Source organism: Podarcis liolepis, assembly GCF_965112155.1.
Source record: "Podarcis liolepis genome assembly, chromosome: 16".
NCBI lineage: Eukaryota > Metazoa > Chordata > Lepidosauria > Squamata > Lacertidae > Podarcis > Podarcis liolepis.
In genome coordinates this window covers 11,162,499-11,186,576 of record NC_139567.1, presented here as the reverse complement: position 1 = coordinate 11,186,576, position 24,078 = coordinate 11,162,499, and the positions used below count along the sequence as shown (strand labels likewise).

At 46.6% G+C, this 24,078-nt stretch overlaps 1 protein-coding gene across 7 annotated transcripts in view; it reads right to left on the bottom strand.

Moving 5' to 3' along the window:
* FEZ1 (fasciculation and elongation protein zeta 1) overlaps nt 1-24,078 on the bottom strand; it is a 49,991-nt gene that overhangs the window by 25,258 nt on the left and 655 nt on the right. For 3 of the 7 annotated variants that reach the window (XM_083480646.1, XM_083480649.1, XM_083480650.1), the window contains exons 2-3: nt 14,221-14,562; nt 4,974-5,073 (exon numbers count right to left, since the gene is read on the bottom strand). In XM_083480646.1, coding sequence (XP_083336772.1) covers nt 4,974-5,073; nt 14,221-14,531 — 411 coding nt within the window. In that variant the 5' untranslated portion in view covers nt 14,532-14,562. Of the gene's footprint in view, nt 1-4,973; nt 5,074-14,220; nt 14,563-23,619; nt 23,718-23,817; nt 24,066-24,078 lie in introns of those variants that run through there. The other 4 variants (XM_083480645.1, XM_083480648.1, XM_083480647.1 and 1 more) reach the window with 3 other exon arrangements.

Below are 24,078 nucleotides of genomic sequence, written 5' to 3'. Positions count from 1 at the left end.
AAAGACTGCTATTTCATTTTAAAAAGCTCTTCTCCAAATAAAACCTGGATGAAATACAAAGCTATTTTAATTTATTCCTTGGTCCTGAGCAAAGGGGTGATTATGCCTGTTCAGCTGCTTTCAAGGTCAGCGAGTTCTGGCTACAATACAAGGTGGTGCAGGAAGAAGAAACCGCATCACAGCAAGGGTTATTCAAGGTTTGCTTAGGAGTGTGTCCCTCTCAGCTTTCGAAACCCTACTAGCAGATTAGCAAGAACCCCTCAACGTCTGGAAGCAATCCAAGGGCCCAAACAAGAACAGTAAAGGTAAAGGTAAAGAGACCCCTGACCATTAGGTCCAGTCGTGACCGACTCTGGGGTTGTGACGCTCATCTCGCGTTACTGGCCGAGGGAGCCGGCGTACAGCTTCCAGGTCATGTGGCAGGCACGACTAAGTCGCTTCTGGCGAACCAGAGCAGTGCACGGAAACGCCGTTTACCTTCCTGCCGGGGCGGTACCTATTTATCTACTTGCACTTTGACGTGCTTTCGAAGTGCTAGGTTGGCAGGAGCAGGGACTGAGCAACGGGAGCTCACCCCGTCGCGGGGATTCGAACCGCCGACCTTCTGATCGGCAAGCCCTAGGCTCTGTGGTTTAACCCAAACAAGAACAGACATTATATCAGAAGAAAAAGAAAAGAAAGAAAGAAACTAATTCCAGATCACGTTCCTCGCTTTGCTAAACAAACTAGTTCAGTTTATGGCTCGAGTTCATCCAAATAATCCTCAGCCAAAAAAAGAAAATCAATTGAGGTGTCGACTTTACAGCAGTGAAGTTCAGAACACCAATGACAAACTGTTCTCTTCTCCTTTTTTAAGACGCTGCCTGGAGCTCTGAACATCGGAGAGGACAGTGACGATGGCTGTCAAGAGCATCCTCAAAGACCTGCATCATATGCCTGTATGCTGCTGGGGGGGATGCTAGATCTCCTACAGGCTTCCACTGCCCGCTGAAAATAACATCTCTCTGGCCATCTGTTGTTCATGCTTCCTGGCCCGATTAAATTAGTCCTTCACTCCAGCAAACCCATTAATAATATAAGGCCTAATAAGTTATTGTTGACTGAGCAGAATAGCAGGCTCCTGGTGGAAGCTGCAATTCTCATGCGTCAGGCTACAAAGCCAACACACACATTACGATATGATAGGATACGATAATCTTTATTGTCATTGTCCCATACAAAACAACAAAACTGAAAAAATCGACATAAGGTAAAGGTACCCCTGCCCGTACGGGCCAGTCTTGACAGGCTCTAGGGTTGTGCGCTCATCTCACTCTAGAGGCCGGGAGCCAGCGCTGTCTGCAGACACTTCCGGGTCACGTAGCCAGCGTGACGAAGCTGCTCTGGCGAACCGGCACCAGAGCAGCACACGGAAACGCCATTTACCTTCCCGCTATAAAGTGGTACCTATTTATCTACTTGCACTTAAGGGTGCTTTTGAACTGCTAGGTGGGCAGGAGCTGGGACCTAACAACGGGAGCTCACCCCGCCGCGGGGATTCAAACCGCCAACCATGCGATCGGCAAGTCCTAGGCGCTGAGGTTTTACCCACAGCGCCACCCGCATCCCAGCGCCACCCATGTTGTTTTGTCCCATACAAAACAACAAAACTGAAGAAATCTACATAAGACATTCAAAAACCAACAGGCCTGCCATCCCAGCTATCCCAACCTGGTTAGCCCCCTAAAAACTCTGATACCCCATTTTAAAATAAAATATACTCCCGTAGAGACTCCTTACACTACATTTAAAACCAAAATCACATTTGGATAGAAACTGTTTCTCAGGTGGCTAGTCCTAGTCTTTATAACCCTGTACCTTCTTCCAGAAGGCAGAAGCTGAAAGAGATCATTTCTGGGGTGCGCACTATCCTGCGCTATCGCTGCAGCTTTCTTATGGCACCTGGAAGCATAAATCTGATCCAAGGTGGGAAGAGTGCACCCAATTATTCTCTCCGCAGTCTTTACAACCCTGGACAGCATTGTTTTTTCCCTGTCCGTGCAGCTCCCAAACCACACACACAAACCATAAGTTATCCTGCAACATTTCGGGAGGACAAAGTGGGGCGCCACCCTCCCACTCGTGCTGTCTCCGCTCTCCATAGCTGCCCCACAACTTCTCTCGCCCTTACCCACTTGGCCCCCCACCCGTCCTGCCACTTTTCTCGTGCCCCCACCCACCCACTGCTTCTCACCCTTGCCCACCCAGTGCACGAGATCAGGGTGCCCTGGGATGAAGGCAGAGCCTGAAGCGCCTTCATAGAAAGCAGGGCCATCCTGCCTAAAACCAGACACTTGGCAAGTATGACACTCTCGGAGCAGGTAGGTATAAAAGTGAAACAATTCCTTTCTTTAATTTCAGCTGGGGTACACATGACACACCCAACCCCGTGGCTGGTTATTGTCAGGGACTGGGCAGACGAGGAATGGTGGAGACTGCCTCCCCACCCTGACCCTTCCAGGGAGGAGGAAGAGGAAGACAGTATAGATTTACAACAAGAGTTCGAGGGAGGTCTCAGCTCAAAGGCAGATGAGAGGGGAAGTGGGGAAATCATGGGAGAGCCAGAGCAAGACCAGGCTGACACGTTGTCATTAGAAATCATTCCAGACCCTCCATCTCCCAGAACCCGGTGAGCGTTAAAAGTAGGAGAGCAAAGAGCTCAAAGGCAGAGGGCAGGTAGCAGCACCCGTAGAGGAGATGGTGAGAATGATGAATGAAGAAGTGGGAGAGATGGGGAGTGGAGATTCACTCGGGACAACACCATTATCCAAGAGGCTGGGTTCTACAGAGCCTCTCTCTGTAGATACAGTGGTACCTCGGGTTACAGACGCTTCAGGTTACAGACTCCGCTAACCCAGAAATAGTACCTCAGGTTAAGAACTTTGCTTCAGGATGAGAACAGAAATCACGCAGTGGTGGCAGCAGGAGGCCCCATTAGCTAAAGTGGTGCTTCAGGTGAAGAACAGTTTCAGGTTAAGAACGGACCTCTGGAACGAGTTAAGTTCTTAACCCGAGGTAGCACTGTATTCTTTCCAGTGCCTTCTTAAATTAATTTTGTTTTGACAAGTGTATCCCTGACATGTAGATCTTGGTATGTTTCAGTCTTTTTTTCTTTTTCACGTTGATTTTTAATTATCATTAAATGACTGTTTCCTGTAAACCACAAAGAGATTTTACAACAATCGCACAGCATATAAATGCTGTTCAATAAATAACGTGCACCCATGGAGCTTCTCCATGAGAGCAGCAATGCTTGCCAATCAGGGATCCCAGTCACGTGGGAAAGCTGGATGAAAGTGAGCAGGCAGAACGTCCTCACACTAATGCCAAATTTGTGGCTGCTGGGGGAGTGGCATGCAAACATGTTAGACACAACAATAGTGAAGATGTCCTCACACACACCCCCCCCTTCATCCTCTGTATTCACTGAGCACATGGGGTGAAGTGTTCTTTGAAAACTCCTACAGATGCACTAAAAAGAGAGCTGAAAAATGTTCCCAATGCTGTGCTGCCTTTTGAATGCTGCAGGCCTAATTTAACTGCAACGGGGGGGGGGGGGGTTGCACCAAATTCATTGAATTATATATAAGACTCTGAATATGGAGTGTGGATTTCCAAGAGCTGTGTTTGAAGTATGTTTTTCCTTCCCTTCATTTCTGTTTCCTTCTTTTCTGGGCTACAATTAGCCCTCGGGTTTCAAAAATTACAGAAATGGTGAGATAAAAACACCCAACAGTGAAATGGCAAAAGTCTCTGATGCATAGTAAAAACTAAATATTGTCTTCAATATTTCAAAATGCCTAACTTAAATATTGTCAGATATTGCCATTGTTATTTTTAAGATGCAGATATCTAAGAGTCTCTTCCTCTTTGATTCCCCCAGACCAAATCCTTATTAGACTTACCAGATGCTCCCAATACCAAGAAAATTGTCGCCAGATTATACTTCAAGAATGCAAGCATTCTCTACTTTAAGAATGCAAGGGTCTTTCAAAATCCACCAACCCCCTTGGGATCTTCCAGACTCCACAGTTTTCATCATCCCTATGAATTCTCCTCTTTAGTCTCATCCCAAACCAACGTATGATGTCCTGCCAGTCTCCAGAGTTTCCTATCCACTGGAGAGTTCAAGGTTTGTCCTTCATTCCAGAAAATCACAAGCTAAGAAGACAATAATTGGTGTTCCTTATCTCAGAATGCTCTAGCTCTATATAGACCAGAGCCTTATAGTGAATCCTATTTCTGACATATCCATCAGGCAAAATCCTAATCCCAGCCCCTGCCCCTCTCGTTCTCCTATTCAATAGGTTTTGTTGGAAGGAAAAGGCGATAGAGGACCTCACTTCTTCCAAGTGGTCTAACACAAGAGCCTCCTCCCTCTAGTCTTTCAACAACACTCCAAAAGCTCACACTGCAGATGCACAAGGACCCAGACGATCCTTTGCTCTGTGATGTGTGTATTCTTTCAGCCATCACAGCCCCCATTGTCCTGAAGGCTGGCAAGCTATTGTTCCGAACGTGTCAGGGGTAGAGGCGGTACAAACATCGCCAATGTCAATCTCAGAGCAAACAACAGCCTAGAGGACAATGCCTCCCTTGACACACACATATCAAGCTGTTTCATTCACTGTTTCCCCTCATTATACATGCCTTTCCATTACCAAAGGACGGTGACCCCAATTCAAGGATTGCTGAGAGATCTGTTCAGCTACCTGACAAGAGCTTCGTTCTCACATTTGATTACTCCTGCTTCCTGGAATGGCAGCCAGCTGTAATTTTTGTTTTGCAGGCATTCATGCAGCTGCTTAACCACTGTCCTCCCATTTCACTGTGCTTCAACAGCGTACTTCTGCCCAAGCTTGCCAACGATTATTTGATCTTATGATTCATGGACGGGAAAGGGGGGGTGGGAGGACGCAAATCCAAGGAAGTACCTCTGTGTCGGAGACATTGCCGTTTAGCACCTCGATGTTAGGATCCCTCCAGTCTTCAGTGATGGATGGGATGTAATTGTCTGTAAGAGCATCCCAAACCCTGGAGAGAGAAAAGGCAAGAGGTTGTTAATGGAGGAAAGCTGCCTTGACAACAGGGGTGCACCCCTCGGAGCAATTGGCTCAGCGGGCAGCGTTCAAAAGAGAGCAGGAGGAAAATAAGAGCCACAAAGCTGCCACATCCAGTTCAGCTGAATGGCCCCAGTCACAAACAACCACTAAACTGCCTATGATGTCCAAGGTGAACACAGTGCTGTAGTTGATCTGAACTGAATTCTCTTTGCTGAGATCGAATTCAAAAACATTAAATGACAGGAGGGGTTCTAATTCAGTTTTAACATGAAAAATATTCAGCCTATGAAACAATGGTTTGGATCAAAAAGCTGCCCTTCTGATAGCAAAAGGTGTCTTTCATATGCAGAAAGGTCCTTTTGCCCCAGCAATGGGCAGAAGGTAGACTGGGATCTACTGGCAGACTCTGGGAGGTTTGCAGTAGATCAGCAAAGGTCTGAGACGTCTGCTATTTTTGGTTGCACAATTGGAACAGACTGGAAGTTCTTATGCAACAAACCTACTTCCCCCCTAATTTTGGACTTTTTGCGATAAGGGAAATGACAGGGAAATGCACTCAAAACTAGTCTAACACTTGATTTGACACAATATCATCTAATCTCCCAGCAAACAAGTTAGAATGAATGCTCTTTAAATAGCTAACCTTGTCTAACCTTCCCGCAAAAAATTGGATGAATGGTCAACAAACAGGCCATACAAAGTGCCCAAAATGACTAAATTAGGCTACTGAAATGACAAAAGTTTAGGTAATCAGAGGAAGACTTGTGTGTGAAAGCCTGAGCTCAGTTCTGGTAATGAAAGCAAATTTATAGGCTCATCATTTCCTCAAGGACAGCCAGTTCCTTAATTCTAACTGAATGTCTTTTGTACTTGGCTCTGCCTGGTAGAATTTTGGGTTCTAGATCAAACAAGATTCAACTCTGCACATCCCTGTTTCACACCTCATGCAAGAGCATTGTGTGAGGAAAAACAAAACTCAATCTAACAACTTTCTTCCACTAGCACAAGACAAGAAGCAGCCAAAGATCTGCTACAGAACCTCCATATTTTGCAACTAAGAGAACTGTGAGCATAATGAAGTTCTTTAGACGCAGCCAATTGGTTGCAATCATTAAAATGCTTGTTTCCAAACACTCTATTCAGATTAACCCTGCCATTCCAAAAGAGCAGAGTAAACAATAAGTTTTCTTAACAGTACCAGTAGACCAGTCACTATGATTCTTGTTTTAACAGACATGAGAATTGAAGCAGAGAAATCTTGGCATATTTTGGTTTGATGCCTGATCCCCCAAAGAAGGCAGTAAGGCAGGTCAGGAATTGCAGAACCACAGATAGCTCCAAGTGAGCAACTTGCCCATCAAAGGTTGAGATGCAGGCAAAGCATCTCTAAGATTCTACCCTCAAGGGGAGGGACTATAACTCAGTACATGAATGCACGCTTTTCCTGTCAAATGGCAAGTTCAATCCCTGGCATCTCCAGTTGAAATTGTCAAGCAACTGATGATGGGGAAACACCTTCTGCCCCAAACCCTGTCAATTTGCACCCTTGTTAAAATCAGCTACAGGTAAAACTCTTAGGAGCGCTCAGCCCAAGCTTGCTTTCGTCATTCTTGTATCTGAATTGTTTCCCAGTGGCGTCTCCCACCACTAGACCATTCAGTGTGTCATTGTTTGGCGGCATCCCCAAAGCAGATGGCTTGCGGGAAAAGGCTTCTGATAAACTTGAATGTCACCTGCTGCAAACCAGTCCAAAACCGGATGCTTGGGCCTTGGTACCCAAAGCCCAGAAGGTTCTCTCCAACGTTCAGAACGTCCTGCTTGTTGCCTGGCCCTTGCCACCTCTGCTTCTCACACCCCTGCTGCTGCCACATGACTTGTTTGCAGTGAAACAGCCCAGCGGCTGCCATGTTTGTTGCTATAGGACCACTACTTTGATCATGCACACATGCGCAAAGTAACATGCAGGACCAGCATGGGCATGGCAGCAGGACCCATATAACACCACACACACAAGAGGGAGCGATATGCTGACCCCAACCTTATATACAACTTGATCACAAGAATTTATCATTTAGGTTATTCTGTCTAGATCTGAATTTTTCAACCATATGTTGTTGGACTATGACTCCCCTCATCCTCACACAGTTTAGCCAGTTATTAGGGATGATGGGAGTTGTAATCCAACAACATCTGGGAGCACAAGGGTGAAGAACATTGGTCTAGATGAGCTCACCACTGATAACTCATAAATGTGTCATTTCTATGCATAAGTGGCTATCTTGATGGCATATATAAACAGCTCAGGACCACAATACCTCAAGGACTGTCTCTTCCCATATGAACCTATCCAGACCCTGAGATCATCTTCTGAGGCCCTCCTTCGTGTGCCTCCTCCTCAAGAGGTCAGGAGGGGGGCAACACAAGAATGGGCCTTCTCTGCAGTGGCTCCCCGTCTGTGCAATGCTCTCCCCAGGGAAGTTCGCCTGGTGCCTTCATTGTACACCTTTAGGTGCCAGGCAAAAATGTTCCTTTTTAGCCAGGCCTTTGGTTGATCTGATTTGCATCCTATGCCAGACATGTCCAAAGTCCGTTTCGGGGGCCTAATTAGGCCCGCTGGCCGATTTAAACTGGCCCGCATGGTAGTATATCCCAAAAAAAGCTCAGCGGCATCAATCTTTAAAAAACCTCAACAACTTTGGTCGGCCCTCATGTATGTTCACTTCATTAAATCTGGCACTCTTTGAAAAAAGTTTGGACACCCCTGAATGCCCTTTAAAATGTGGGGGGGATGCTATTGGGTTGTTGTTTTTATTTTTATTATGTATTTTGTGGTTTTATATCTTGTTTTTATTTTGTGAACTGCCCTGAGACCCCTGGGTATAGGGCGGTATATAAATTTAATTAATAATAATAATAATAATAATAATAATAATAATAATATGGATTGGTATAAGTAGTAGCATTTTTTCAGATCATTGTACCCAGTCAGCTACACTGTTGAAGCATCTTTCAAAGCTCTGATATCCAATTGTCAGCTCCCCACCATGCATTCTCCCCTCTGTCTTCAGTGCTTTCATACAAAATTTGACTAGGGCTCTGCAGGTAGCAAGAACAGTCAGAGGCACCAGGTTGCCATCAAAATTGAGGGTACCAGCAGTCAACATCACACACATTGTGCACGGCACGTTTGTGAGGAGGAGCTGGCCACTGGACCTGCGATGCACAACACACAACATACGCAGGGCCATCTCAGGATTGAGGGGGCCCAGCCCCCTTAAAACAAATATTGAGGGGGCTGAGGTGTCTTCGGCCCCCTAGAGTCGGTGTGTCTGACAGCAGTAGTAAAAAATATGGTCCTACTTGAGTCCCCCCTCTAACATTTAGGTGCCTAAGCAATTCTCTTCTTTAGATGCAGAACCATTTGGAAATGTTTTCTTGTAGGTAAAAGGAAGCCAGTCTCTGCCCAAGTCTTCTAAGCTTGAGCTACAGAGACACAGCTCACATTCATCTTTATGGAAGCGTTGGCACAAAAAGATTGAAGGGAAAGAAGCCCTAGAACAATAATACTAATGAAAAGGCATTTGACATGATGTGCCCACTCACACAGGCATCGAAAATATACTCGTGCCTCTTTTTAATTTCCAAATATTTAGCATCCACGAGCTGTTCAGGGTTTAAAAATTTATATTCTCATGCAGTTCATCCATACTGGGACTGCAACTAGGGCGGCTGCTAACACTTCATGCCCAAAAGGAGGAAACGCATCACACCCCCAAAAGGCAAACATTTGCATGCAATTTATACATGCTAATTTATTTGCAGATTTAGAAAGGATTTCTATAATTTAAATAGAAATACAATATATTTCACCAGCGCAGTTGCAAGATATCAATTTTTTAGTATGTCAACATCCTCACTGTGGAACTCCCTGGCTCTTGACATCAGACAGGAACCTTTGCTGTACTGTTTTTTGTTTTGTTTTGTTTTTGTTTTATTTTTGGGGTTTTGGTGCCTGCTTAAAACATTTTTGTTTAGGCAAGCCTATCCAAGCGGGTGGCGCTGTGGGTTAAACCACAGAGCCTAGGACTTGCCGATCAGAAGGTTGGCGGTTCAAATCCCCGCGACGGGGTGAGCTCCCATTGCTCGGTCCCTGCTCCTGCCAACCTAGCAGTTCGAAAGCACGTCAAAGTGCAAGTAGATAAATAAGTACTGCTCTGGTGGGAAGGTAAATGGTGTTTCCATGCGCTGCTCTGGTTCGCCAGAAGCAGCTTAGACATGCTGGCCACATGACCCAGAAGCTGTACGCCGGCTCCCTCAGCCAATAAAGCGAGATGAGCACCGCAACCCCAGAGTCGGCCACGACTGGACCTAAAGGTCAGGGGTCCCTTTACCTTTACCTATCCAAGCACACAGATGTTGACACGTTTTAATCTCTCTTCCTGTTAATTTTAGTTTTAATGTTTTCAATTAACTATTTTCATAACGGTAATTACCATCTCTTGCAAACTGCTTAGTGGCATATAATTTTTCTTAAATCGGTAAGTGGAGCAGGTGACCTGGAGGCCGACTAAAATTGCAGATTAACATTTAAGCATATTCAATGCACATTTAAAGCACATGACTTCTCCCAAAGAATCTTGGGAACAGGGGTCTCCTAACAGCAACTCTCCGTACCCAACAAATTATCTGGGAGAAGCCATGGCTGTTCAAAAGTGGTATCATAGCACTTTAAATGTGACTGCGGCTGTAATTTTCTTTAACTCCTACTATTTTTGTTGCTGTTAAACACTTTAAATTTGGGGGAAAGTGGGCTTTTCAAGGACAGATCCAGCTTTGAGGGGACCCTCCTTTTCTATGTCCCCTCCCAACAATGGTCAGCTTTCTGCAGACACTGGGTGTGCTAAGTCCTCACTGGTTAGGTAAAGGTAAAGGGACCCCTGACCATTAGGTCCAGTCATGTCTGACTCTGGGGTTGTGGCGCTCATCTCGCTTTATTGGCCGAGGGAGCCGGCGTACAGCTTCCAGGTCATGTGGCCAGCATGACTAAGCCGCTTCTGGCAAACCAGAGCAGCGCACGGAAACGCCGTTTACCTTCCCGCCAGAGTGGTACCTATTTATGTACTTGCACTTTGACGTGCTTTTGAACTGCTAGGTTGGCAGGAGCAGGGACCGAGCAACGGGAGCTCACCCCATCGCGGGGATTTGAACCGCCAACCTTCTGATCGGCAAGTCCTAGGCTGTGTGGTTTAACCCACAGCGCCACCCGCGTCCCTCCTCACTGGTTGGTTTGTCTTGATTTTTTTCCCCTTCAATGTATTTTTTCTGCTTTTACAAATTTTAGGGTTCCCTTTAGTGTGTCAGTACCTTCCCTCTTGTTTCCCAGTTGCCCTGTTTTGGCTGCAGAAGCATTACAATTCAGCCTTCATCGTATCTCAGCGTCTGAGTTCACAATTCATATCTATTATCTGAACGTCGATAGGCTTCTCCATGATTTTTCTCTTGGTGCTCTTCTTGCCACACAAATTATTAAAGTGGGGGACAGATCACACAGCACAGATGACCACTTCCCTCAAACCAGAGGGCTGCTCATCGTTTAAATCAGGGGTCAGCAACCTTTTTCAGCCATGGGCTGGTCCACTGTCCCTCAAACCATGTGGTGGGCAGGACTATATTTTGGGGGAAAATATAAATACCTGTGCCCCACAAATAACCCAGAGATGCACTTTAATTAAAGGCACACATTCTACTCATGTAAAAACACCAGGAAGGCTTCACAAGTAACCCAGAGATGCATTTTAAATAAAAGGACACATTCTACTCTTGTAAAACACGCTGATTCCTGAACCATCCGCGGTCCGGATTTAGAAGGCGATTGGGCCGCATCCGGCCCCTGGGCCTTAGGTTGCCTACTCCTGCATTAAATGCATCTCATATTATTATACAATCACAATGGTATCTGCATAATATTTGTGCAGACAGCTGATACGGAGGAAGCATCTTCACTGTTTTGACAGCCAAAGCAAACCTAGGATCCTTTTCGTGGAAGGAAGCATAAATTCTCTTTGTTTTGTACTACAACGACCAGATTTTCATTTGCTTTTTCTTTCAGCTGTTGAATCTGTTGCTTCCCTGTTTGGCTCCTTGCAGCTGGCAGAAGTCTCCCCACCCACCCTTTGCTTAACCCCATCAATGTTTTGCCTCTCCTGAATAGACATGTTGTTTACTAGTATAGAGACATATCAGAAGAACCTCATGTTTTCCCAAAACTCAGTTACACAAAACACCTTATTGTCCAATAGGAGTGCTCCCACTCCAGGAGAAATCAGTGAGGAAACACACATCTTTCCCCATGGGACTTTATACCAATGGAACTAGTCCTTATGGAGCAAGCCCCCTCTCTTTTCTTATTGCAGTGGTACCTCGGTTCTCGAACGTAATCCATTCCAGAAGACCATTCAAGTTCCAAAACGTTTGAAAACTGAGGCGCCAAAGGGCTGTCTGCAAATTCAATTGAGAAAATTGAAAAATACACAGCAGAAGCCATTCAATTTCTGAGGCGCATTCAAAAATGGAAGCATTCACTTCTGGGTTTTCAGCATTCGGGTTCTGAAACATTTGTCAACGGAAACATTCAAGAACCGAGATACCACTGTATTATTATTATTATTATTATTATTATTATTATTATTATTATTATTACAGTGGTACCTCGGTTACATACGCTTCAGGTTACATACGCTTCAGGTTACAGATTCCGCAAATCCAGAAATAGTGCTTCAGGTTAAGAACTTTGTTTCAGGATAAGAACAGAAATTGTGCTCCGGCGGCACGGCGGCAGCGGGAGGCCCCATTAGCTAAAGTGGTGCTTCAGGTTAAGAACAGTTTCAGGTTAAGAACGGACCTCCGGAACGAATTAAGTACTTAACCTGAGGTACCAACTGTACTATTATTATTTATTGAATTTATATACCACCCTATACCCCGGGGGTCTCAGGGCAGTTCACAGAATAAAAGCAAGATATGAAACCACAAAATACCTATTAAAAACAAAAACAGCAACCCTTTTCTGAAGTAAGAACAGGGTTGTGTTAGAAGAAAAAGAGGTGCTGAAACTCACCTCCCTCGTTCTCTTACAGTGGCAATGGCGCCCACCTGAGAGGTGCCAGAACTAAGTTCCAGTGAGTTTCGGCTGAAAAAACCCCACTGAGTAAGAGCTATGGGAATCACCCATGGACCTCTCAGGTTATGGTCCCATTTCAGGTGCAATGACCTTGCTTATTAGCTCAAGTTTGCTGCTTCTGAACCAGACTGTTTCCAGGAATGCTCACCTCTTCTGATCTTGTGGATGTGAGGAATATAGGAAGGGGTTGAATCACATCATATAAGAACAGGCCACCAATATATTTGCATTTGCTAATATGTATGTGCGCAAATGGAAAGTTGGGAGCAGCTAATAATTTCAATGGAAATGCAACCCCTCTCTCCACAGTGCAGAAGATCGTGGTGCTAACTCTTGATAGGCAACTCCAGAGCACCTTCTTGTGGTCCTTTAACCTTCAAAACTTCACCACCCAGACTTGGACCAAACAGCCCATTAACAGCAAACTCCTTCGAAAGCGGGACTGTCCTTTGACATCTTTCAAATATATGCTGCTTTTTCATATACAGTGGTGCCTCGCAAGACGAAAAGAATCCGTTCTGTGATTCTCTTCGTCTAGCGGTTTTTTCGTCTTGCAAAGCAAGCCCATTGAAGGATTAGCGGATTAGCGCTATTAGCGCTATTAGCGGCTTTTAGCGGCTTATCTGCTGATCGGATCAGCTGATAAGCAGCTTAGCGGCTTAGAAAAAGGGGGGAGGGGGGAAAACCAGCAGGAACTCGCAAGACATTGTCGTCTTGCGAAGCAAGCCCATAGAAGATTCGTTTTGCAAAGCACCTCCAAAACGGAAAACTCTTTCGTCTAGCAAGTTTTCCGTCTTGCGAGGCATTCGTCTTGCGGGGTACCACAGTAATAAATATCTGGCTCCTCCAGCCACCTCCAGAACTACAGTTCCCAGAGTTCCCAGGCAACTTCCCCTGGCTGCATCAGGCCAATGGACCATCCAGCCCAACAGCAACTAAAGCCCATATTTATGTTCTTGTTCTTGTTGTTACTATTAGTCTTTTTCAGTGGTGGCTGGTGTCATGGCACAGAGTCACCTTCTCAACACTGGCATCGTGAAGCTTACTTGGACATAGCAGAGGCAGAGAGTTCAGGCCTGCACAGAGGCATCAGCTAAGCCAACCTGGGGCACCTGTTGTGGCATCTGCACACCCACAAACCCCTGTCGCCCTGCAATCCACAGCTGTATCAGTAGTGGGAGGGCGGTTCTGCCCTGCGTTTTCCTGCGTTTCTTGTACTGCATTTCTATTTAAAGGGAATTGAAGTAGTGTGTGGGAGGGGAGGGGAAGGAAAGCTAGAAATGAAATGAAATATTTCTAATGACATGTTTTCAAAACTTCTTGCAAAGTACCTTGCAAAGGCAGCATGGCCTGAATGGAGGCAATTTATTCAGTAAATAAATAAAGCAATATGGTAGAGATCAAGAACCTGGTTTAAATTAGAGAGCAAAATGAAGAAAAGCACAGGAAGCAGAAGGAAAGAAAGAAAAGGGAGAGAGAGAAAGAGAGAGAGAGAGAGAGAGAGAGAGAGAGAGAGAGAGAGAGAGAAACTTGCCCACTTTGAGTTCTAGCTCTGAACACTGCCTGTCTGCGGCCTTCAAGAGCAAAAAGGTTTCCTTGGCCTTGTGATATGGCACTTTCTTCTCTCTTCTTTTAGAAGTTTGGATTTTCACGTTTACAAATCTGCTCTATGAAGAGCGGGGAGTGATAGCCAAGGGCCAACCAACCAGCACTTGAGAATGGAAGAAGTGGTTTTATGTGACTGATGCAGAGGCTTAGCCAATCAGTGTTGTGCAACTCCAGATTCTGCACAGAATCAAAATGAAACAGGTTCCCTCTAGAGTTTACATTGAAGGGATGGGAAAATAGTAGAGTTGTGTTTTTTTCTAAATAAGAGCTTACTGCTGACACTATTTACTTCTGTATTTACTTACTACTTCTGACCACTGATCTACTTACTCCTCATCCTGCAGATTTTCCTCCTCTTCTTGTATCTGGAGCTGGTTTTTCACAGGGGCCAAGTTTTCAGTTTTGGCATTGTAATTCCGAAAGCAGACATTGAGCTTCTCGTCAAATTCATTGACCAAATCTTCCATGGACTTGAAGCTGATGATCTCAGAGGAGAAGTTCTCAAGCTCAGAAAGGGAGGGGTCTTCCAAATGCCGAGGAGAGGAGCCATAAAAATAATGAGATTTCTCTTCCCGGTCTTCAATGTAGCACGGCCTCAGATCTTCAAACTCTTCATCCAGGCTTACCAGAGGGGCTTCCATCTTAGGTAGCCTAATGGAAGAGGGGAGACTTCTGGAACACAAAGGACATTAATGAGCCAATAGCAGTAGACATTCAGTGGTGCAAGAACAGCCCTACAGCCATAGGTATGTGTCATTGTAGCATCAGAAATGAGTTACTCTCTAGGGGAGGAACTTTTCAGGATGGAGCATTTCTGCAACAGCAGCAAAGAAGGAGGACGTCGACTCCCTAGTGCTGTGTTGGTATAAACACTAGGATTACAATGGATTAAGACCCAGACAACCCAGAAGGCATTTCCCGCCCCATCTCCCCAAAACAGTACTTCTGCCTCAATCTGTTAGCTGCCATCCATCCTCCAGCTGCCTCCAGAAACTCACACAGGACCTTCACCGACTTCACTGGTTCTGATTTGAAAGAGAGCTAGAGCTGGGTGTCATCTGCATACTGATGAACACCCAGCCCAAACCCCCTGATGATCTCTCCCTGCGGCTGCATGTAGATGTTAAAAATCATGGGGGAGAGGACAAAGCCCTGAGGCACCCCACAAGTGAGAGCCCAGGGGTCTGAACACTCATCCCCCACCACCACTTTCTGGACACGGCCCAGGAGGAAGGAGCAGAACCACTGTACAACAATGCCCCCAGCTCCCAGCTCCTCTAGACGGTCCAGAAGGATTGTCATGACCAATGGTGTCAAAGGCCTCTGAGAGATCCAGCAGGACCAGCTTTCACCTCAGTCCCTGACCTGCCAGGAAGAAGAAGAGTTTGGATTTGATATCCCGCTTTATCACTACCCGAAGGAGTCTCAAAGCGGCTAACATTCTCCTTTCCCTTCCTCCCCCACAACAAACACTCTGTGAGGTGAGTGAGGCTGAGAGACTTCACAGAAGTGTGACTAGCCCAAGGTCACCCAGCAGCTGCATCTGGAGGAGCGGAGACACGAACCCGGTTCCCCAGATTACGAATCTACTGCTCTTAACCACTTCACCTCACTGGCTCTCCAGGGTTAAAACAACAACAACATGGTCCATAAAGGATATTACTCCAGCAATCGCTCAGCTTGCTTCCAAATATCCTGCTTTAATTTGCTACATTTTTGCCTCGTCACCCAATCTTAACCAACTCGATTTCCAAAGTGTGCTGTTAAGCACTTTGGATATTACAACCTTTAAAATGAGTTTATCGAAGCAACATGGGATGCAGCCAAAGATCAGGCCTCCTTATCCCATCTAAAAGAAAGCTGCCCATTTGCCTGCTGTTTCCATCTAGCCGTGGTTGCTGGTGGGCGGACAGGGAGCCCAAGCTCTTCTGGGTTAAATCTTCTCCATTGTCACAAAATCCATTACAAATGCGAAGAATCATTTGACCGTCGCTCCGTTTCTGTGACAACCCCGCGCAGCACAAAGAAGCAACTGTTGCTGCCATTTGAGGAGGGGATCTGCATGTCATTTTAAAGCATTCCACAGCTATCCTGAAAGCTGAGCACATGGGGATGGTAAATGCTTTATTATTTGACGCCTATAGCTCAGAGTGGTGTGCATATGGGCTTTCTACTTCCAGACCAGGCCTTAGACTGGGAGTGGGAGAGAAAATAAGATTCAGATCCCATTTAAAGGCAAGCCTACCTAATTCACAAAGGGACGTGGGTGGCACTGTGGGTTAAACCACAGAGCCTAGGACTTGCCGATCAGAAGGTTGGCGGTTCGTATCCCCGCAACGGGGTGAGTTCCCGTTGCTTGGTCCCTGCTCCTGCCAACCTAGCAGTTCAAAAGCACGTCAAAGTGCAAGTAGATAAATAGGTACCACTCTGGCGGGAAGGTAAACGGCGTTTCGCCAGAAGCGGCTTAGTCATGCTGGCCACATGACCCGGAAGCTGTACGCCGGTTCCCTCGGCCAGTAAAGCAAGATGAGCACCGCAACCCCAGAGTCATCCACGGCTGGACCTAATGGTCAGGGGTCCCTTTACCTTTGCCTAATTCACACTTGCCAAAACAAGACATGTTCAATCCTTCAAATTTGCACTTCTCCGAATTTTGCAATGCCGAGTAATGCGTACAAAAATGCATATACTAAAGCAGGGATCAGCAAACTTTTTCAGCAGGGGGCTGGTCCACTGTCCCTCAGACCTTGTGGGGGACTGGACTATATTTGGGGGGGGGGGAAATGGACGAATTTCTATGCCCCACAAATAACCCAGAGATGCATTTTAAATAAAAGGACACATTCTACTCATGCAAAAACACGCTGATTCCTGGACCATTCCGCAGGCCGGATTTAGAAGGCAATTGGGCCAGATCTGGCCCCCGGGCCTTAGTTTGCCTACCCATGTACTAAAGGGTTTGGTGTGCACACGAATGCATATATGAGTAGAAACAAAATACAAAAATTGGGGGGGGAAGTGCCTTGCAAAAATGTACATATCAGGGGAAATGGCAAGAGAATAATTGCAGAGTTGGAAGCGGTCCTCTAGACCAACCCTCTGCAGTGAAGGAATCTTTTGCCCAACGTTGGGATCGAACCCACGACCCGGAGATGAAGAGTCTCATTCACACAAAAATGCCGATGAATTTTCACGCACACTACTAAAAACACACATAAATTGATGTGGAAATGTGGAGAACTGAACCTAAAATTGCGGGGCGGCAGGAAAGGGGGAGAGATGAGAAACTTAAGAGAAACCGAAAGTGACATATTCAGCTATTCCTACTTTGGAACAAAGGATGGGAAGCTTGCTAGGACAGATCAAGTAGCATTAGTCAGACTGACATTTTTAAGAGAGAGAGAGAGGGGAAGATTTGTAGACTGCTTCGTCACAAAACTCTATAAGCGATATACATTATAGAGCAGGAGTGGTGTAGTGGTTAATAGTGGTGGACTCGTAATCTGGTGAACCGGGTTTGATTCCCCTCTCCTCCACATGCAGCTGCTGGGTGACCTTGGGCCAGTCACACTTCTCTGAAGTCTCTCAGCCCCACTCACCTCACAGAGTGTTTGTTGTGGGGGAGAAAGGGAAAGGAGAATGTTAGCAGCTTTGAGACTCCTTAAAGGGAGTGAAAGGCGGGATATCAAATCCAAACTCCTCTTCTTCTTATAAATCCCACACCTATCTACCAGAGGCAAACGGGGCACTGCCCCACCAACATCAGTCTGCCCTCAGCCACCTCTGACCTTTGTTACTCATTTCTTACAACCACCCCAGCAGTAGGCCTGGCTCTGCCAACTTCCTCCTCCTGAGTCCAAGTTTTTCCTTTTTAGAATTCAGTTAAGAGCAGCGGTTCTCAACCTGTGGGTCCCCAGATGTTGCTGGACTACAACTCCCACCATCCCTGAGCTCTGGTCTTGCTAGCTAGGGGTGATGGGAGTTGTAGTTCAACAACATCTGGGGACCCACAGGTTGAGACAGGCTGGTTTAGAGGGAGTTAAACAGAGGCAAGTCCCTCTAAACTTAATGGGACTTATTGCAGGGAAGCGTGAAAAGGACCACAGTCCATTCACGCTGCACATTTGATGGACCTTACAGTGGTACCTCGGGTTAAGTACTTAATTCGTTCCAGAGGTCCGTACTTAACCTGAAACTGTTCTTAACCTGAAGCACCACTTTAGCTAATGGGGCCTCCCACTGCTGCCATGCCGCCGGAGCACAATTTCTGTTCTCATCCTGAAGTAAAGTATTTAACCCAAGGTACTATTTCTGGGTTAGTGGAGTCTGTAACCTGAAGCGTATGTGACCTGAAGCATATGTAACCCGAGGTTCCACTGTATTTCCAAGAAAGAGTTCTGCAGACTGAAGTTTACCCCTCGCAGGGTTTCTGTTCCCAGCAATCCTTAGCAAACGACAGCGCCCAGAATTCTTTGAGGGGGGGAAATGTGCTTGGAAGCTGCTCAGGAGTTCGCTCCAGCCAAGTGTTTATTATTACAAAAGGCTTTGTGCCAAGACACCTGCATCCTAATCCGTAATACCGCTCCATGTCTTGTTCCCCTTCCAGCCCACCCGCAACAATAGCTATTCCTCTGCCTTGCATCAGAAACCTTTATTATTCCAGTCCTGAACTCTTTCACACAGCTCCTGCCAACAACTAGGAGGGACGGGGTGGGGGCAGAGAGAGAGAGAGAGAGAGTTTTTGTCCGTTCAACTGTGTTATGCATAGAGGCCAAGGCATCCTCAACTCCCTCTCCACCCCTGGCCACTGACCTTCCTGGCCCCTTGATCTTTAATTTTATCTACCTTCGTCTTGAATTCCCATAAAAGGGCCCCTCGCCGGTAGCAGGAATGACCTCCAATTCCAAGGGGACACATGGCTTCTGGGCAGGCAGCGGAGCAGAAGCAGGGCTTCCGATGTGCTGCTTCATTTCACTGCTCAAATTCCCTTTGGCCCAACGCGATGCGACAGAAGCAAGCTGAAGGTGGAAGTCAAAGGAGAAGCGGAAAGCGGAAAATGTTTCCATGAAATCGCTACCGGTTCCTCCCTGCTTTTCACTTTGACAAGCTCCCAAGTACTGAGAGAGGGAGAGAGCGGGAGAGCATCTGCTTAGCAAGCAGGTCACGGGTTCAAATCCCTGCATCTCCAGGTAGGGCCGAAATCCAGTCTGAAATGCCAGAAAGGCACTGCCAGACAATTTTCAATATTTTATTCTGTATGTATGTATGTATGTATGTATGTATGTATGTATGTATAATTTCTATACTGCCCTATACCCAAAGGTCTCATTGTGGTTCACATAAAATATCAAATACATAAAAACAAAATAAAACCAACAACCCAATAAATAAATAAAAAACCCAAAAGAGCCAGCATTTTTAAAAAGGGTATAGGATGTAGATCAAGTCAGGCAAAGGAAAGGTCTGGTTGAAAAGGAACATTTTTGCCTGGCGCCTAAAAGTGTTTAGTGAAGGCGCCAGTTGAACTTCCCTGGGGAGCGCATTCCACAGATGGGGAGCCACCACAGAGAAGGCCCATTCTCGTGTTGCCACCCTCCTGACCTTTCGTGGAGGAGGCACAGGAAGTGGGGGGCTCAAAAGATGATCTCAGGGGCCAGGTAGGTTCATATGGGAAGAGGCGGTCCCTGAGGTATTGTGGCCCTGAGGCATTTAAGGCTTTATAGGTCAAAACCAGCACTTTGAATTGGGCCCGGAAACTAATTGGTAGCCAGTGCAGTTGGACCAGGATTAGTATAATATGCTCAAACCGTCTTGTTCCGGTGAGCAACCTGGCCACTGAATTCTGCACCAGGTGAAGTTTCCGAACCCTATGCAGGATCAGGTGTGGGAGTCTTGGGCCGTCCAGATGTTGCCAAGCAAAAGCAAGCATCATACCCCTCTCTACGCTCCATCCCAGAATGGAAGAGGCATTTTCAGAGTTCTGGGACACAATCCAGCCTGACAAAACTGCTAGAGTGGTAAAACAGAGCCAGAGGGGCCTTTGGGCTGGGGTGAAGGGGTGCAGCCTGGAGAGATTTCCAAGGGCCAAACACACAGGCCTGGAGGGCCACTTTTAGACCCAGGCCAGAGGTTCCACACTAGTGATCTAGTCCAACCCAGGTTTGGTGCCAGAAGTTGGAACATCCAGGCTGAGGCTCATGCCTTTGTCAGGGGCTCATACTCACATCCCCCCCCCTGACTTTCTGCTCCTCTTTCGCACCATTGCTAATGCCTAGGTGCTTGCTGGCTGCCTCCTGGCAAGTTAACAGGTGGCAGAAATAGAAAGATGTGCATAGTACCTTGGTTGTCAAACTTAATTGGTTCCAGGAGTCCGTTCGACCAGGGGCGTAGGAAGGGGGGTGCGGGGGGTGCAGACCACCCTGGGTGTCATCCCTGAGGGGGTGACAAAATGGCACACTGCGGAGGGGTGGCACTTATCGCGGGGCCTGGCCTGCAGCGCTCCCGAGCCACGTGTCTCTTCTGAGAGTCACGCGGTGGCTCGGGGCCCCGCGCTGCCTGAAACAGCAACGTGGGGCTTGCATCCACCAGGTGGACTCTGTGGGCAGCTCACTGCACTGCCCCTGTGCATGGATCACCACGCCACCCCCCTGGGTGGATCGCCCCACCCCCGCCGCTCCGGGTGCCAAAGCAGCTAGCTACGTCTCTGCGTTTGACTCCTGGAAACGTTTGAAAACCAAGGCACAGCTTCCAATTGGCTGCAGGAGCTTCCTGCACTCAATCAGAAGCCACAGGAGCCATATTGGACATTTGGCTTCCAAAAAACGTTTGCAAACCAGAACACTTACTTCTGGGTTTGCAGCGTTCAAGAGCCGATTTGTTCGGGAGCCAAGCCATTTGACAACCAAGGTTGTTGTAGCTGTCGAGGAAATGGCAGCTTCTTTCAGCTTCTGCCTTCTGGAAGACTAAGACTAGCCGCCTGAGAAACAGTTTCTATCCAAATGCGATTTTTGTTTTAAACGCAGTGGAAGGTAGTCTCTGTGGGAGTATATTGTATTTAATTATGGGGTATCGGAGTTTTTAGGGGGTTAACCAGGCTAGGATAGCTGGTATAGCAGGCTTGTTGGTTTTTGAATGTCTGGTGTAGATTTTGTTCAATTTCATTGTTCTGTATGAGACAATGACAATAAAGATATTGTATTGTATTGTATTGTATTGTATTGTATTGTATTGTATTGTATTGTATTGTATTGTATTGTATTGTATTGTATTGTAAACTCACAGCAGGAAGGACAGCAATAGTCAGAGATGGGAACCCACTGGGGATATTTTGCCCAAGTTCCCCTTCCTAAAAGTCTGAAGCCAGCCCTGGTCCAGTTCCTTGCCACACCCTCCTCAATATCCACCCATTTAGAGCTCTTGCTGTCAAACTTACAACTTGGTAATGCTGTGGTGGAGGAAAGGCCATAGCCGAGAGAGAGAGAGAGAGAGAGAGAGAGAGAGAGAGAGCGCATCTGCTTTGCATGAAGGAAGGCTCCAGGTTCAGTCCCTATCAACTCCACATATGTGCCTGTAGCCCTACACATCCACAGACACTCAGTTCAGACAACACAAAACTGACTTTGCTCCCAGTTACAGATAGGTAGCCGTGTTGGTCTGCCATAGTCAAAATAAAAAATATTCCTTCTAGTAGCACCTTAAAGACCAACTAAGTTAGTTCTTGGTATGAGCTTTCGTGTGTGGAAAGAGAAGCTGCTGAATTGCAACTCATTACCAAACTTAAAACCATGGAGAGACCTGGTTTGAACAAAGACATTGGATTCTTATCTCATTATACATGACTAAGCCATTTCTCACCTTCTCACCCCTTGCCTTTTCCTGTAAGACCTATTGCAGTCGTTAAGAGTCGTCAACAGGCTCATCTCAGCTATCTGCCAATCACCCATTCCCACCACCCTTCTGAGTAATACCCCTCCCCACCTTCTCACTATATAGAAGGATCTGGCAACTTCTGTTTCAGTGTATCTGAAGAAGTGTGCATGCACACGAAAGCTCATACCAAGAACTAACTTAGTTGGTCTTTAAGGTGCTACTAGAAGGAATATTTTTTATTTTCGCTCCCAGTGTTACTTATATCACAGAGAGCCAACACTCTGTATGACGCTACTCTTAAGAAAAATGGTTCCAGATGACTCACGCAAGCAAGCCCTGCCATGTGCTACTACAAGGGAAGGCATTGGGCCTGCCCAACCTCCTGGGCCTGGAGGAAAATTCCATGCAGACCTCAAATGCAATCATCAGTCAACCCACTGTGAGCAAAGTTCATCCCCTAAGCTTGCTGAAATACAAGTCGCCATTTTTTTGCAACTCAAATTAGAGAATGTCAGTGGGCATGTAGTTAAGACTGGGCATCATCCTTCCCCCTCCAACATTTCATAGAAGCAGCCAGGGGCATGTTTTTATCATCCTACTCTCACAGTAGGAGAGTTCCCTCTCTGCCACTTTGCCTTGCAGGAGAGTCTACTCCATCAGTTAAATGCTGCATCAATTTCCTCTAGATATGCTGGGGGGGTCAGAGAGAGACATATATCCATGATCCTACAGCAGCTCAGTGTCAGTTCAAAATATACCTTGACAACTGCAGGGTAGTGAATGATAGCTGGCATACTGCACGATGCTTTAATGTTTGCGTCCCATTTATGTTTCCACTCCCCCCCCCCCAAACAGAAAGTTTAACTTCTGAGGTCTCTGGAGAGGGAGCTGAACCTTGAAGAATTACAACTCTAGCAATTTACATGAAAAATTTTAGCAACCCTAAGAAAGTAAACAAAAAAAAAACTAGGTCAAAAAATAGGGAAGGTAAATTACCAGGGGAGGGTACAACCGGAAAACAGGGAGTATTCCATAAAAGAGAGGCACTTGATGTATCTGGGGCTGTCTGCTCCCCCCCCCCATAACCTTTTGATTGCCACAACAAACCTGCAAGGTCCATCACTGTTATTCCCATCATACAGAGCAAGAACTGGGAAACAGGCCTCAAGTCTCCCAGTTCGTGACCTGATGGCTACTACATTAACCCGGCCATGCCACCCAACAACACCCAGTCGATTGGATCGCTCTGTAAGACGCATCCTCTGTAAATGTTGGGTGTCAGGCCCAGAGGTCGAGGTGTAAGGTAAGTGCTTTGTGCTCTGTTGTCCCGTCATCCCCAGACCACCTCTCCAAATGTGCTCTCCTTGCAGAACATAGAGGCCTCCCTTGGGAATATGTCCAGGGCCACAGAGTACAAGAGGTCACCTTGTTTCGTGAGCCAGCCAAGCAACGCAGATACATAACAAAGCCCTTTCCCGATGCTGATCTTGGAAAATGCATGAGCACCAAAAGCCATGCCCAATGCCCCTTCCTTTTTGCCTACACAGCATCCTTCGGTGAAGAGACACAACCTGCCTCCCCTTGCCTGCCCACGGGAACACCCTCCTGCCACAAACATGCCAGCAACGCCCGTCTCTGCACACCACACAAACTTGCTCTTCTTCCTTAGCTGCACCACAAAACACACTTCGCTAGCAGGGCATTGCAGCTCCCTTCCCAACGCTGGAGGAAAACTACAGCAGTTCCCCATTTTCCACACATGCTCTGCGATGCTACGAGCCAGACACCCTGTATATATCCACCGTCTCCTCTGACTGCCTAAATGTCAAGGAGCATCCACAAAAAGAATTCCGCTCTTACATGCAGTCTTGTAAACAGAACCTCCATTGCCTTGGTAGCAGAAGCATGGGCGGGTTTTTTTGTTTTTGTTTCTTTGCAATTCCCCTCCAACGCAATCTTCTTTGTCTCGTGCAAAGTACACTCGGTCACATCTCCCAGTCCCTTTGCTCAGGGTCCCAGTCAGCCTCCTGTGCGTACACATGCACACAGATTACCCACCTGTACACACAACTCCTCTCACACCATATACACGAATGCAGAAACCTCTTCTCTCTTTCCAAACAAGCAAGCAATCCTCAGGCGCACGCACTGCTTTCTCCTTAGTCCGACAAGCACAGCTGTGCATGTGCACAAATGCAATTGTTCGGCTCCCTCCCTTCCGAACCAGCAATGTTGTTCCATCCAAGCGGCAAAGCTGTCACCTCCAGCTTCGGAAATACAGTATGACGTTGGCCTGGCCTTTCGCATCAGACAATAGAA